Source organism: Anopheles bellator, chromosome 1 (genome assembly GCF_943735745.2).
Source record: "Anopheles bellator chromosome 1, idAnoBellAS_SP24_06.2, whole genome shotgun sequence".
Classification (NCBI taxonomy): domain Eukaryota; kingdom Metazoa; phylum Arthropoda; class Insecta; order Diptera; family Culicidae; genus Anopheles; species Anopheles bellator.
The window spans coordinates 3,473,663-3,489,947 of NC_071285.1; the positions used below are offsets into that span (position 1 = coordinate 3,473,663).

At 45.7% G+C, this 16,285-nt stretch overlaps 2 protein-coding genes across 4 annotated transcripts in view; one reads left to right on the forward strand and one right to left on the reverse strand.

Annotated features, from left to right (window-relative positions):
* The first annotated feature begins 258 nt into the window (after positions 1-258).
* On the forward strand, positions 259-1,620 carry LOC131216257 (PEST proteolytic signal-containing nuclear protein-like). Its single transcript, XM_058210700.1, has 3 exons — positions 259-505; positions 568-849; positions 966-1,620. Exons 1-3 carry the CDS (start codon positions 475-477, stop codon positions 1,301-1,303), a joined length of 651 nt encoding a protein of 216 aa, XP_058066683.1. The 5' UTR covers positions 259-474; the 3' UTR covers positions 1,304-1,620.
* Positions 1,621-14,802: 13,182 nt separating this feature from the next.
* The window catches only part of LOC131206255 (insulin-like growth factor 2 mRNA-binding protein 1), a 37,941-nt gene continuing 36,458 nt past the window's right edge, over positions 14,803-16,285 (reverse strand). For all 3 annotated transcript variants that reach the window (XM_058198739.1, XM_058198738.1, XM_058198740.1), the window contains one exon: positions 14,803-16,245. In XM_058198739.1, coding sequence (XP_058054722.1) covers positions 16,003-16,245 — 243 coding nt within the window. In that variant the 3' untranslated portion in view covers positions 14,803-16,002. The remainder of the gene's footprint in view (positions 16,246-16,285) is intronic.

Genomic DNA, 16,285 nt, shown 5'->3' on the forward strand with positions numbered 1-16,285 from the left:
CCACTTCTCTTTGAAGCTTTGGCGTTTTTTGAAGCCGAAAAAAGTTGAATGAAAGAACGTAACGCAACGCAATGATTCGAATTAACCGTATTGTTACAATTTTGGATAATCGCAGATTTGAGCAAATCGTCCGATTTCGATGTTTGCAACCATATGCACCTTGACCATGGATAGTTGAGAAAACATCGAAACCGTCAAGTGCTTGTCACGAGCTTGTGCAAATGTCACAGTGACTGACAGCCGAAGTTTTCAGAACGATTGTGTTCGGAGCGAAATTCTATTTAGCTGGGAAGGGCAGCTATTCTATTGTTTGTATCGGATTGCGTTTACGGAAACAACATTAGACGGGTTCTCAGACATCGGGTCTGACCAATGACTCGGCCAAGTGTAAAGAAGTAAAAGGGCTTACTCGTTCAGAGCGTACTCACCCGCAGCTGATTTTATTCGACGCACAACTAATCCAAACGCAACACAATGAGCCGCTGGGATCGACGCAATGATGATGGTAAGAAGTTTGTAAGAAGAAGTTTGATAGTGTGCTATTGGTTCTTTTGCGTGATATTTCAGGGCAACACCAGCCACAGCGACAGCAACACGATGACAAGCCACAACAGAGTCTACGGTCGCGCATGGACCGCAGCAGATCCCGATCGCGGTCGCCAGACTCCTCCGGAAGCTCGCCGAGTTCCGGGTTCCGTGACCGCTCGCGTTCGCGATCTGCTTCACCCGTCGCGTCACAGCGGGCGCAACAACGGAACCACCGTCAGCAGGAAGAAGAACGCCGGCGACGGCAGGAAGCGCTCGAGAGTCGCGGGCGCAACTCCAACGGCACCGGAACCGGTCCCGGCGGTGAGATCATTTCCCCTGTCCTGCAACCTCAGTCTCCCCTCCTTCTGCCCACCTTCTGCCCGCACTCAGCAATCGTTGGTTAATCGTTCCGAGGAACACCACACTCTCGTTTCAAGGCACGTTGTCGGTGGGAAAGCGAAACGCGAGTGGTGCACCGCCGTCGGGCTCTTTAAAGCCCCCCATCGGGGGCATACAGATGAAGCTGGCCGCGCCGTCCAGCAAAGAGCCACCGAAACTGATGCGACCGATCGCGAACGCGTTCCGGCAGGCGGATGACGACAGCGAACCGGAAGAAATGCCAGCCGAGTGCCGGATGCGGATGCGTAATATCGGGCGCGAAACGCCCACTTCGTCCGGACCGAACTCTTTCGGCAAAACGAAGCATGGATTCTGTGATTCGAAGAAAATGTTTGAAAAGAAAGTCGGCAGCAGTCTCGGCGGAGGCGACCGTTAGGCCGTTAGGGGGCACCCGGTGGCCATTCGCGTTCTGTGAGACGGCTATAGCTGTATAGCTATGAAACGAATGTTTTCAGTCGCGTTAAGACAAGCGGCGATGGCGTCCTTCGCGGACGAAGAGGTTGACCGATTCCGCGGAAAGTGGGAAGACCTTTATATTTACTAATTAAATGTCTTATTTCTTCTTCGTACCGTTAGAGCATGGAACTGAATCTTTTAATTACTTTTAAATTAATTAGCAATTCGATGGTAGACAATGGCAGCCATCTGTCCGTTCTTAGGCGTAAAAAACTGATTAAATAAACTTTGCTTCGAATGCACACCCCACTGACCAATGTCGACGTTATTTCGCCCTTGATTTGGCACTCTCAGAAGAGCGGTGCTTTTATTCGATTCACTTGGCATGTCTCTGACTTCGGCTTCTTTGGATCCAACGGCGCTACCCGTGCCGGTTTTCCTGTTCATGCTGCCCTGGTATTTTGCCGACCGAAATCAGGTTTTGCACCAGCCGTCGAAATACTAGGGGAGCATGACTCGGCTAACCGTTACTAGCACTCGTCCGAGCAAATTGCGCTACCCGTAACGGTCCTGCTCCCCTAGTATTTTACCGGCACCGGCGTAGAACCCGATTTTGTTCCAATTTTTTGGATTTTCGATCGGCAATATACCAGGGTAGCATGAGCAACCGGGCACGGCACGGGTAGCGCCATTGGATCAAACGACGCTGCAGTCGGAGGCTTGCCCATTGAACCCATATTTGCTTCGAATGAGTTCGTTTGCCATTTGTCGATCTTACCGTAACCATCGAAGTGTCATCAGATCGTAACGAAATAATTGCAGTGTGATACGACGCCGTCTTTTTTGAAAAAATTAAATTTATTCAGAAAAATTAAAAAAATCAATTCTGCATATTTAGAGTTTATATTATTGTTTATAAGTGCTCGTTTCATTTTTTTGTGTTTGTATCTTCAATGTTCAAGAACTTCGGCACATTTTGCGTGTTGCTGAGAGTCCGTTAGTAAGCGGCACGCTGCTTGATCTTTCGTTCTGTCGTACTTTTACACGCTTCTCTCTCTCTCTCTCTCTCTCTCTCTCTCTCTCTCTCTCTCTCTCTCTCTCTCGCTCTCTGTCTTATTTGCGCTGTTCGGTCCTGCTCTCTTGATTGCTTTTAATTCTTCCTTCGATTGTATGTTTTATTCTGCCGTACCGTTCCTCTTTAAACTATGATTATTTTCTTCATCCATTCAATGGACTTGGCTGCTGGCTCTAGACGTGTGATGGACAACGCGGCGCCGATTCTTGCCTAACTCAGTAGAGTTGCGCGAAACGGTGAAAGCCCTCTGAGCCCCCGTGAGGGGGACACGCGCAGATATGGGGGGTGTAGAATGTGAATTTCCAGCAATTTATTACACAATGTCAAATCAAAAACCTTCACTCTACTGTTTTCGCTGCGTGGCGCGTCGGTTCCAGAGAGGGGTACGCGAGAGACCCTGAGTCAGGATGTGAATATATTTAATAATGATAATAATAAAGGATTTTGCTCTTTTTTTGTATTTTTGTAAAATTATTTTCCGTTATCTCCACTCTTTTCTGCTTCGCACTCTCTCTCTCTTTCTCTCTTTACGTTACATTTATAGGATGTATTGAGGTAGTTTTATCGCCATTCCATTTCCGATATTTCTGGTACACCTTTTCCCTTTTCTGCACTGTTAATCTCTCTCTTTCTCTTTTGAAATTCCTCTTTCGCTCTCTCGCTCTCTCTCGCTCGCAATTCAAATCCCAATGAAATTCCGATTTTCCGCCGTACGGGAAGAGGTTCGCGGTTCGGTTCTGCTCCAACATAGGTCTTCCGCGCGCTTATGTTTCTATGTTATGTGGTTGTAATTTCTTAATTTTTCTGAAGCTGCTTCTGCTCGCGTATCTTGTCGCTGCGTCTATTGTTTCTTGTTTGCATTGGAACCGGCTCAAAACCCCTACACACAAACGGTACACACACATAGTTTTGCCAGGTTTCTTCGGGAGCTAAACTTTCGATTAAACGCTTTTGCAGTTTGTTTCCGGTGCTGCAATGGAGAGAACGATTGGCGGCTGGCCGATTTATGCGATTATTGTTGGCATGGGTTGGGGCCGAAGCGAAGAGAGTAGTTGCCTGGCTGCTCTCGTTTGCGTTTCCATTGGCGAATAAGTGGAGCTTTTAACCCTTGACGGGGCTAGAAGAAACAAACGAATCGAAATGTACGAAGGGCGGTTTGTGTCCAATCGGAACCAATCGGTTCTCTATGTTTCTACTACTTTGCATCAGCTCCGTGTCTAAAGTGCGCCCAATGTATGACTAATGAAATTCTGCTGCGCAAATTTTATATTTTTAATGGTTTTTTTTTTGTTAGGAAGGGACATAATTGTTGCATAATTGTTTTTCATTTATCGTTACACGAATTTTGTTCTTTGCCTATTTTCGTATTTTTCTTGCTCAAAACAAACGGAAGAAAGAAAAATGATACACCGTCTGAGGCGCAATAATAGTAACTGACATTGATGATGATGATGGTGAAAAGCAGGGCAGGGTGGTGGTGGCGGAGGAAGGGCAATAATAATGGTGATAATTAGAACTAACATAAAAATAATTGATGTAATAATAGCTACCAGCTATACGCGACCGATTATAGTTTAAACATAATATTACTGATCCAGACGAGAATAATTTTACCGATTACCTTTCTCTCTCCCTCACCCTCTCTCTCTCTCTCTCTCTCTAGCTCCCTCTTTAGTGTGTTGTTTCAACTATTACGAAAAAATATGTATATATATATATTTATATATAAATCTTTACCCCACTTCATATATACTTTCTCTCTCTCTCTCTCTCTCTCTCTCTGTCTCTATATATAAATTGGTTTCCTTCTAACCCACACTGAAACAACCACTGGAAGGTTTTGTCCCCCGCGTTTCTTTTAGCTTCCCCTCTCCTTCACTCTCGCTAGTTCTTTTATACAACAACAAAAAACATACAAACGAACACACACGTGGCCGATTGTCGACCAGCCACAACGCGCGCTGCGCGATGATCGGCGGAGAAAGTAGTTCCGGAGATCGAGTGCGCGACGAACAAACCGCGACCCAGCACCATCCCCTCCAAAAACGCTTCCTCCCACGACGTGGGGGTGGTGGGGAGTTGGTCTTTCCCCGAAGAATATAAATACAGATAATGACAGGAATATAAACTATTATCACACAGGCATGTCAATTATTTGCATTATATCCTATATAAAAACACACACTGTCATTATCATCATCATCGATGAGCGCTCTAGTCGATCGGAGGGAGGCGCTGCAAGTGAGCGAACCGAGCGGGGGGGCGGCGGCAGGAAGGGGTGGGCATAATCCCGCGGCCCCGGGGTCCGGCGCGGCGCGAGTGGGCCACGTGGCGCGATAAACCTAACGGCCACATTCGAATGGATCCTGCTCAAGTCGGTGCATCGGAGACACTCTGTGCGCCCTCGAGTTCGAATTCGCAAATGAATTTTGAGCAAGGCTTCATTCCTGTGGCAAAGTGGTGTGTCCGTGTTGTGTTGGTGGTTGGCTGTCTTACGTGGATGGAAAACAGGATCTCGGATTGACTGCCGAGAGTTTCACCAGCAGTACGGGTGGGGTGGCATTGTTGGGTTGTGGCGCGAGGCTACTCTAAGATTCCCTTCTGGCCCCGTTCGCGAGGATCCAATTTGGAGGCCCACGAGCGCGCGCGCGCCTCCATTCAAACGTACGCGGGTGTCAGTGTTGTAGAGTTCAGTCTCCTTTCAGTGGTCGTCGACGGAGGAGCGCGCGCGTTCGCCTTCCCTGGGAGGTGCTGTTGTTTTCCTGATTCTGCAACTGATCCTAGAGGGTGAATATGCTAGTGTCTCTGATGGGCTACTAAGTTATGTTACGAACAAACTGGTTTGCGGCGGTGCGGTGCGGTCTGTGAAGCCGTTTTTATCTGTTAAGCTCCACCATCAGTAACATCATGTTCCTTCTTTCCCGAAAAAAAAACAAGCTCAGAGAGGTCTCTCGTGGGGTGCATGAGCAACGGGTATTCCGGAGGGCCGCGCGACCGGCCAAAACTAATAAACAGCCCGGAGCAAAGTATAAAGAACAAAACGCGTATGAAACGTAACTAAAACGAAAATGAAACACTATATAAAAGAGCAAGAGCGCTTTCGCGGTGAAAAGTGGTACTAACATCTCTCTCTCTCTCTACGAGGTGCGCCTATGTTACTATGCGTACGATCTAGTAGCCGTCGCGAGTGTCTGCGCACTACTCTGCTGTCAGTCGCCTGTCGCGCCATGATTTTGTGACCAGAGGTGCAATGAAGTATCGAGAAGCGAATTTAGAACGTATGATAAGGAAAGATAACACAAGGGAAGGAACTCAAACGTTGGTTGGGGGTTTGGGATTAGCAGAAATCAAGCAAAATTATTGGCAGGGGGGACGGGAGTTAAATATTATTGCGCCCTTTTGCAAAAGCATTCCTAAATTTAACGAAGCATATCTTTTGTTTCGTCTTTACCTTTGCTTGGCTTGAGAATAAAAGAAATTAAACATAACATTATCCATTAATACACAAAAGTAGCAAGAACAAGAAGAAGTACAAAATATAGAGCATTAGTAAAGTATCATCTTATAGCGCAGTAGTAGTAGTAGTAGAAGTAGTAGTAGTAGTAGTAATATTTAAACATGTGTGCCTGCAGTTTAGAAGGATTCAATAACATCCGCTTCGGGGAGCGCGTTTGCTGCTCTGTGGGACCGGTTTGTTTGTTTGCTTCGCGCGCGTTTTACACACTACATATTACACAAAACGTGAAAAATCTCAATTTAAATTTATATTCTCTTCTCCTTTTTTCTCTGTTGTGTGTTTTTGCTGATTCCTGTTTTCCTTCTATTTTCGCCGCAAAATCGCTCGCTCGTCGCGTAGTTCTGTGGAGACGTTGGGCAAACGGCGATGAATTAACTTACAGAAAAGGAAAACCAATACAAGTAGCTACACAAAATTTGCGACAAACTAATTATCCAATCAACTACTATTGGATTTGCGCGCGCTTCACGAATGGTGATTGATTGATTTTTGCTGTGTTTTGTCGTAGTCGTTAACCGATAGGAGGATCAATTTGCACGGTGTAAGGTTTCTCTTAAAACAAATTTAGCTTAACTTTAGAGCCGTTTTTTTGAAGACTCGGCGCAGTGTATGTGGTTGTGGTAAAAGTTAAATCCTATCCAGAAAGATCCCATAGCTAATGATTTATGTTTCCTTTTTCTCTCTCCGTCGGTGACGCACGTGTTGTCTATTAGGGAGCAAGCACAGTAAGTGAAATCATACACGTGTTTGTTCGACGGATCGTCTATCTGGATCGTGGAGCGTGTGCCCGGGATGGTGGAACAGTTTATCGTTTATGCCTTAATAGTTACTTTCATATGATCGGCTATAGTCTCACTGCTTCTCTGTTATATGCTTCCTGCGGTTGTTTTCTTGTTTATTTTTTTTCTTCATAGTGTTTATGTTTTATTTCTTCTAGTTGCTATAATCCAAACATGAGGTAAGTGGGTTTCATCAGTTCAAGCTTGTCGCTGCCGTGTTGAGCCCAATTTTAAACGTTTAATGTGTGTAGCCTATTTTTGTGTGTATTTGTCATATTTGTTCACTTCACTTACATCATAAAAAGAGCAGCTTCACAGGACAAGGTGATCTCTACTTCTGTTTTTTTTTTGCTATTTTTTCCAATTTTGTTTGCGGCTGCGGCACTACATTTATTTAGTGTGTCGTACGTAGGGCGGCGGTGGTGTAGTGTGGCCTAAGAAGTGTGTTGAGTAATCCTATGTAAATATGTTTGCCCGTTTTGAAAGAGGGGTATACAATGATAAAGTGGTACGTAATTAAACCAAACACGCCACTATGTAGTACCTATACCAATTATCGCCAAAGCAGCTTGTTTTCTTCTGTCACGGAAACATATCATTTACGTTTAGTTAATTTTAGGTTTAATTTGCAATCTGGTTCCATCACGTGCGTGAGTGTCAAGAGACTATTATTATATGTTTTTGATGGCCTTCCTCGCACCCATTTTATAAAATAAATACATTTATATTCATTACTTCGCTATGTTTACGTTATTGCATTACTGTTAGTATGGGTGTGGAAATTCGAACCGGAGCCAAACTTAAATCCACATTTGCTCTTATTATTTTTTTTTTGGTTTGCTTTTTTATCATTTTTATACTGTAACACACATTTGTTGGTTTGCATCAAATTCAAAACGGAAGGGTTTCAGTGATCGGGTCTCGTTTCCGTTTGTTCTCTACACACATCGTGTTACAGTAACACACCATCATATTTGTTGTCATATTATTTGTTTTTGCTTCGTTAGATGATATGACGGGGGCCGCTTTTTTCATAATCATAATCAGAATAATCATCAATAATCCGTGTTTTGTGTTTTATAATCGCAGGGCTTGCGCGCGTGTTTTGTTTCCGCGCCAAAATTCTCTTCAACTGATAAACCTGTTGCACAGTGAACGCCAATTGAAGATCGTTTTTTGATTGATCACCTTGTCCCACTGGCGCGCGCGAGTGTGGCGGATAGTTTTCTTTATCTTCCGGTTTTTTTTGGCGCGCTCAGGTGAGGTAACATCCCGGATGAGCGCGCGTCACCATTATGGTTTAAATTCTGCTTGTGATGGGGAAAAACAGATCGAATCCAATTTTTGCGTTTTGCGCTTCTTGTTGTCATGTCGGGTAAGATTTGTTTATACTTATACTGGCAGTGATGTTTGTTATACTGCGTTGCGTTGCGTTGCGTGTTTTTTTTCGTGGTAATTGCTACCGTTGCTTGTGGTCTTCTTTTGTCTGACCAATGGGATCAATGGTTGTTTTTGAGTACTGGCTTCTGAAGGAGCCCCTCCCCCGTACGGTGTCGTGTGTTGTGTGTGCACACAGCACACCATTTCTTCTACTTTGCGCTCCACACTCTCTGTGTTCTATTCTGGTTGGTTTGCTCTATCTATATTCCCATGTGTCCAATGATCCATTTTCTTCTATTTGTGTTCGAGAGAGAAGCTGTGGTTTAAACTTTCGTTTTTCTTCCTTATGATGGTGAATTGTTTTTAGATGTTATTTACCATTGTTTTTAACGTTTTTTTTTTCATCGTCCGATTCGTACGATTTCAGATCAACTTTCTTCGGAGGTTCATTTTCGTGTGTGTTTTGTTGTGTTGCTGTTGTGGGTCGGCTTGCATGGAATGCGGAACTCTAACTCTCTTTCTCTCCCCTTCTCTCTCTCTCTCTCTCAATCTCTTCATCCTGTCGCTGTGTCATTAAAAAACTGCTTCACATCTCCCGACTGATGATGGACTCCCTCCTCTGGAAGGAAAAGAAGTTTGTACTTTGGTTCGATTTGTACCAAAATGGTCAAAAAGTTTAAATGTGACTCCCGCGCAACTCTGCGTGCGTGCAGCTGCGCGTCTTTAAGCAACCAGAGGCCTTTGCAAGAGGGTCAAATAAAAAATAATAATAAAAGAGACGAGATATGGAAACACAATTCCGTTTCCTTGCGCAAAAACACGTAAAACATACGTGTGTAACGGAGGACGACGGGGTCGTTTGATTCAGATACGCGCTGCGCTGTCAGGCGGATGCAAGTGGTGTGTCGGGGACAATTGAACCGAAAGCCGAGTTTGTAAAAACCGTAATCTAGTGTGCTTGGTGAAGGTAGTGGGCCGCCAAGGCCGAACAATTTTAAAAACACAATCTATTACATTTCATGGCTGGCCCTTGCCACCGTGTGTGGGGCAGGAAGCCACTTTCAGGAGGGGTCGTCTTCGGTGGTCGTTCAAATCGGAAACAAGCGACCAAGACGAAGAAAATGTAAAAAACTATCAACCGATCAAGATCAAAAGAATGCCTTACTCAACATATCACAACTAATGGGACAACATACACATGCGTCTCGGCCCCTTCGATCGATCGATCACATATCGAAACGATCGAGATCGTTGCGTGCATACGAAAAACAAAAGGTTAGTAGAAAAATCTTTTGCGGAAAAGGAGGAAAGGACTGTCCACCATAAACTGTGCTTTTGTGTCCTCGCCTCGCGCGCGGCAATCGCACCAAACGCGGGGTGCGCGCGCTTCGTTTTTGCCAACGGAACTCGTTTGTTTTCCCCGCTCTATTCTACACCTCTCTTTGGACCGTTAACATATTGAAACGCATTAGCGCCTGCACCCGTCTCCGCTTCTCGTTTCCATCAGTTGAATGGTTTTCACACTTTTGTTCCTTCATTACAAATATTCAACGATATTTATAGCCTCTAGTATGTTCAATAAATAGTAAAGTTGTAAGCTAAACACCATGCTGCTCATCAGTTCCATATCCTCATATATCCATGTTCCGGGTTACTGATTTGTTCATCATCGTTCTGCGCTCGTGTTTTCACTCACGTGTTTCCTTCTTCTTCAGCGTCGTCGTGTGTACCCGCGCGCGCACACACCTAACACAACAGCACACACAAAATGTTGGCGTTTCTCCACGTAATTTACCCAAAACACCACACACATTCTCGAATATCGCGTTCGTTCCGCTCAAGTTGTCTGCTATGTTTCGTTATCACTTGTTATCTTCTCTCTCACGCACGCTCATACACTACTAACTTATGCGACACCTTCATAGTTCCGCGGTCGAGTCGGTGCATAAGAATCCAGTTTCTTTTGTTTTCCTGGCGACGTTTCGTGTATATATATAATATATTTTCAATATAATATATATAATAAAAAAATCTAACAATTGATTTTAGTCACTTTGTCTCTCTTACTTTTACATCTTCGTGATCGTGTTTTCTTTCCCAGCTCTCGCTTCTCTTCTCTGTTTTCATGCTCTTTTTATCAGTGTGTCCTGGCGCGTCCTGGCATCAGCCAGACACAAGGTGCAACAGCTTCCTTCTTTTAAGAGTTTTCTCACTGTTTTTGCGCTTTTCTTCAAAACACTTTAACTTTTTTCGCTCATTTTTTCGGAGCCGTTTTGTTTTCCGATTCTTCCCGGCTTCGATTAAATATTAAAAAACACGCACGTCACGCGCGTTCTCATCGTCCTTTGTTTTGTGTGTACTGTTTCACTCTTTTGGTATCCGCCTTTTACGCGCCATCCCCGGTTCAGTCCAATAGTTCTTTTTACCTGTGTCAAAGCACGTTGACACCCGATTCTGGTTCGGTTTGGATCGATTTCACGTTACCGCCGCCGAGGCGGCGGCGTCGGCACGCGGGGAATGATAAGCATCTTCAAATATATTCCAGAGGTTTTCATTTTTTGATTCCAAGGGTGATTAGTTAGTGACCCGCGGGGGGATTTCCGTGTGGTCGCCGAGTTTATGTCCCAATTTCGTGGTGCTTGTGCCATCGCAGCATGGTTAGAGAGCAGCGCGGCACGTCTTCTGTCACCAAAAAGTAGCCGAAATGTAGCGTTTTGTGGATATCCTTGTTTCCCTATCAATATACTGAAAACGGGTGTACTGGGGTTTGTAAACGGGTTTGGCCACAAACACATCACCATCCATGGTTTGTGTTTGCGTGTCTCAACCTTTTCGGGGACTATTGGTTTCTATTCTATGGAGGCTGAGCTATGGGTCAGTAGTTATTGTTCGTGTTTGTTACGATGTATATAAATAGAAATGCTATGCAAGAGAAGAAGAAAACATTCGAGCAAACAAAAGAAAAACAAACTATTTTGATTATCCATCTCCATCTTTGCTCTCGTAGACAGATTTAGGTACATTACAGGTATTAAGGGTAGGCTCTTAGTTATACTGACGCATGTGCGGCACTGAGGCATCATTCGCCACGCTCTCTCCTGCGCGTTGCGCATGGCGTTGCGAAAGCTCAGTGCTGCCCACAAACAAAAGTGCAAGAAAACTCTATTTCAACAAACAATTATCGTGCGTTGTGTGTGTCTGTGGGTTGATTCGGGATACTGATGGTCAAAGGCTACACAATAGAGTATAGGTTGGGGGGCCCTACAGGAGAAATAGTTAACAAGTTTACCCTACTTAGTCATCATATCAACATTTAGTGATCAACAATTATTAATCAAATAAGATTCACTGCATTAGAAACGTTTAGCGTACACGTAATAGAGATAAGCGCTCGGCTGTCTCCAATATAATTAAGAAGTGGCAACGAAATAGTGATGGTGGCAATTGGGGCCAGATTTCCCAAGGAAAACCCGACCAGACCAAAAAGTCATTCAAAGGTGATTCAAATTACGGATTCATCCACGGAGACATTATTTTGGCTACCCTCTAGTGTTTTTCTCTCTTTGTCGGTGTCGATGTGTGGATGGTTTTTACAGGTCTAACCGTGTGAGCTTTGAGGTAGACGCGGAACCCGTTGTCTCATCGTCTTGTGGTTTCGGTCTCTTCTGGAGGGCGCGCGCGCGCTATGCTGATTTCGTTCGATTTACTCGAGACGATGATGGGAAGCAGTTCTTCAGGCACTCTGCCGTGCGCGTGTTATAAGAAAGGTTTCTTGTGCACGATAATGCACTTTCTGTCGAGGTATTTGCTGTTAGATGTGAGACATGATATTGAGAGCGTTTGGCAACACTGCTGTTATCCCTAATGCAGCCTGGTCAAAGAGTGTGGTGGTTGTTCTTTTACTTTTGTTCCGCCGGTTTGTGTGCTTTCTAAAAATCAAAGTGGAAGATATGGGCCCCCAAGATGGCCCCGCGGTGTGCCACGATTCGATCGATCGATCGATTGCTAATCGCAACGTTTTACCACTCCGTCCTAACGGTTCCCGGCCGATCTCGTCATTCCATGGCTCTTTTTTCGCCCAATATACACTCTTACAGGTCCGGCCGGGTCCGGTCGGGTCGAGTGTGTCCACTCTCACACTCGGCGTGTTCCGTGCGCTGGCCGCCCCCTCTGCTCCCTGATTCGTAATAAATAGATAATAAGGCATGTCCGTTTCTATTCGTTAATGGCTTCTTCTATGCAACCGGCGCTGCATTTCAGCACCGAACCTAAAAAGGAGACTGCACCTTTCTATTTAATACGAAATTACATATAACATTCCGCACCACGTGGTACATGTGTGATTGGGCCCCACTGACTGGGCTACCTAGCTATCTTACATTTAAAACTCGTACGCTGCATAACAACAGGTAGGTGCCTCGTGGTACTCGTGTCTTGATTCCCTGTGTTTTCTCGCTCTCTCTCTCTCGCGCGCGCTCTGTGCCTTGTACCGTTCCGTTCTGCGTTCTTCAAAAACACGAAGAATGCGTACTTGGCCGTCGTGTCTGTACTTGATTCGCCGACTGGCATGAAAACCGGCTTCGGCGGCATCGCCGGTCAGTCATTGGAAATCAGTACCATTATCCATCATCATATCAGTAGAAAAAGCTAAGGCGACATACTGTTTGAATAATAGAAAAAACAGAAACACAAACAAACCCTCGCGCTTCCTAGCACAGCTGGTCGGTGTAATATGTTGAGGTCTGTTCGTCGCCGAATGGCATAACTCTTGGATACCTGAGCACGGTTCATGGCAGTATGACCGGGGCCTTCTCGTGGACGCTTGCCGCCCGTCCCTATCTTTCGCTCTCTACGAGATTGCATCACCCTCTTCCGGTGGCCACTCGAGCAAGATTCGTGTCCCTACACACATGCACACAGGACTTGTGCACGCACCTCTGTTTCATTGGTATTCAGCAAAACAAAATATCTCCCACGTCTGACACACGTCTTTTCCGATAATCTTTGGTTAGCCCCGTACACTATCGAAATGACTGCTCGTCGTTTATCGTCGTGCGCTTTACTGCTGCGCTGTCACGTGGCGTTGGTGGCGCCCCCCCGGTAGGAACAATATAAACAACAGCCACTCCGGCGCCCATCCGGTCCGGCACACAACAACAGCGAGAAGACTGTGCCGCCTCCGTGTGTCCTTCTGCTTGTTTCCTGGGCGCCTCTCTGGGGGGGGGGGGGGGGGTGATAACGTGGCGCGCAGGAGTAGCAGCATTCGCGCGCGGATTGCTTCTCGATCGCCCCTCCTTACTCTTCAATAACAAACAAAAACCGTGTCCCGTCTCTCGCCACGTAATACTCTTTGCTTTTGCTTTGTACCTCTCCTTTCTCACGTCTGCTTATATAGAGTACTATTTCTAAATGTTGTGTCATATGCCATTTTTGAGGTTTTGCCCCACAAACATACGCGCATCATGTTCATACTCGCCACACATGCATCCATCCTTCGCTTTCGATCACTTAAAAATCCCATAAAGACGTACAAAAAAAAGTTAAACACTAAAGTTTTAAATCTCTCATTGCGCGATCGTTTAAGAAAAGACGAAAACATTTTGCCATTGATACCCACCATCAATTATCGATTAACTTGAACCTCTCTCTCTCTCTTTCTCTCTGCGTGATCGTTTACACGATCACCTACTACTCTCTCCCCCCATCGTGATCTGCATCAGCTTCTTAGCTTATATGCACGCAGCGCACACCTCGCTGCCTACAAACGCCGATCGTTAGACTTCTTTGCGGTGTCTCTCCTTAAGTTTTCCCCATCGTTCGAATAATTTATCGAAAAAGGACGATTTCAACAACCTTAAAAATATATCTTCTCTTTATCCTTCTCGGCATGTGGCCATCGGTTTGCCACGGGTGAATGTCAGAAATGCGCAATGCGTCAGGTGCTGGTTGTGTTCCTAAACGGTTCGTTTTCTTTTAATGCTGGATTTCTAGCGCATTTCCCGAGGGTGATTTTTGGTTGAAACAAACTGGTGGTTGCTCCTCGCAAACCTATTTTTTATACATGAACAATATGACACCGATCCGACCGAGAGATGCTGCTCTGTTTGCTCTCATTTTCTTTGATGTTCACGGTTCGGTGAAAAATTAGGAATGTTCCTCAAATTGTAATTTGCTCATTTCTACCAAAGTCTTCGCGACTGACTGACGGGGTAAATATGTTTTCATGGTTAATGAAGGGGCATATATGTTAGATATTATCGCCTCTATCGCTTGTTAGAGTCTGCATTTCTCGGAGGCGTTAGAGGCGTGCATTTCTCGTGAATGAACCAGATGACGATTTCGCTGAGAGTTTCTGCCACGACATTCATTCTTCGCGTGCCAATGTGACTGTACTCTAACTCGAGAGCGATGATCTCTTCACATTCGATCAATCGCACTGTTTGTCTGCTTGTTGTTCTGCGCTATTGGTACAGAGAGGACAGGTTTATTTCGCATAATTGTTTTCCATTTCGATTTAACTTCTATTTATAGTAAACTTCCAAGGCGAATGAATTTTTTGGGGCTAGCTCGACCTTGCTTCATATTCGTGTATAACAAAATCATTTAAAGGTAGCCCACACACACCCCCACACAGAGGTAATGCGCGGTGGTTGGTACCTTTCCTAGAGTTGGCTTCTTCTAGAGTTGTCTTCTAGAGTACACCTGATGATTGAGCTGGGGATTGTTGTTGTGTGCTGCCGCGCTCTCACTGCTGTTCTTCCTGACACTTTCGGTGTATTCTTATTCCAGCCAAAATAATAAACAAGTTCATATACATAACACAATTCTCTTCGGCGGCAAACAACACTCGGAGCGACACAACACAGAGTGTGCTGACCGCTGCTAATAAGTGGACAGAAATCTAAGAGGGAACACTTACTGATAGTAAATATGATAAAGTAAATATGATAATTTTGGCTATTTTGATTATATGCGCGGTTTAACAAAACTATGGAGGATTTCATCGGACGAGAGATCGGAAGCCGCCGCGGAGCTGTAGCTGGTGCACTGCTGCGCGTGGCCACCTTCTTCTGCCATTCACTATATATATATCGTTGATCGGTCGGCGATGGCAAAATGGTATCGCCATCGTCGAGAGCGCCCGCTCCCACGCTGCGCTCACATATGGCTATTGTAAGACGGTTGGAAGTGCGATGAGGCAATGGGTAGAAGGGTTATAGGTGTAAATATAACATTGTATATAAAAACAAAACTAATGTTCCGGAGCGGATGGTCGATGGAAGTGGTGGTGGAAGCTGCAATCGGCATACATACAGTAGAGATTGTGGCTGGGCCATTATAGTGTGTGACCAGGACCAGGACCAGGACGACACAGTTCTCGCCCCGGGTTTTACTATTATCGACGCGTTTTCGCGTGCGGACGGTGGTAAAGTTGACGTTGCTGGGCTATTGCATTCGTGGTGTTGGTTGGGTGGTTGTATTTGGCTTCATCATGCAGCCGATGCTGCTGCTGCTTGCTTTCTCTTCAGTATGTGGGGCAGAAGAGGTGGTGGTGGTGGTGGTGGTGGTTGTTGTTGTTGTTGTTGGTGATGGTGGAGCTGATGAGAGGTCACATTTCGTTGCACTTGCAAATTTCTAACAATCACACTAACGTCCATGCCTCGTACTGCTCTCGCTCCTTCGTTCTAATGCCCCCCGATCCCCCCTCTCTCTCGTTCTCACTTGTGTCAATCTTCTTTTCCCGCGTTCGGTGATCTTTGAGGCACCGTGCAATTGCAGTTGGCGGTATCATCGATGGAACTGCTGCAACACTCATCGCCGCCTTCATTCGTTCTGCTTCCCTTTCCTCTATTTCGGCCGCGACCAATCGACGGCCGCAACGATACCTGTGCAGCGGTGGCCGCAGCAGGTTAGCAGCAGTGTTTTGATTATGCACTGGTACTGGACGACTGTTGCTGCTGCTGGGGTGGCGTACTAGAGGGGCTGGTGGAACCGGCAGCGGGAACCGTTGCACCGGGACTGGTGCTGGTGGCGCTGGCGGTGGTGACTGCACCTGGCGTACCACCAACTGCCACCGCCGACTGATCCTTGGTTTTCTGAGTGGATTGCCGTTTCGTTGCCGGAGGTGGATTCGTGGCCTGCATCATCGTGCGAATGCGACGCTGGGCCGACTGCGGATAATGTAGTGAAACAAGGGGAAGGAAGATCGGA

Excerpts from the sequence above, each read along its gene's own strand:
- LOC131216257 (XM_058210700.1), top strand. The coding sequence starts at position 475 with ATGAGCCGCTGGGATCGACGCAATGATGATG. Across the intron at positions 506-567 it reads GGATCGACGCAATGATGATG|GGCAACACCAGCCACAGCGA; the intron begins GTAAGAAGTTTG and ends GTGATATTTCAG. Across the intron at positions 850-965 it reads CACCGGAACCGGTCCCGGCG|GCACGTTGTCGGTGGGAAAG; the intron begins GTGAGATCATTT and ends TCTCGTTTCAAG.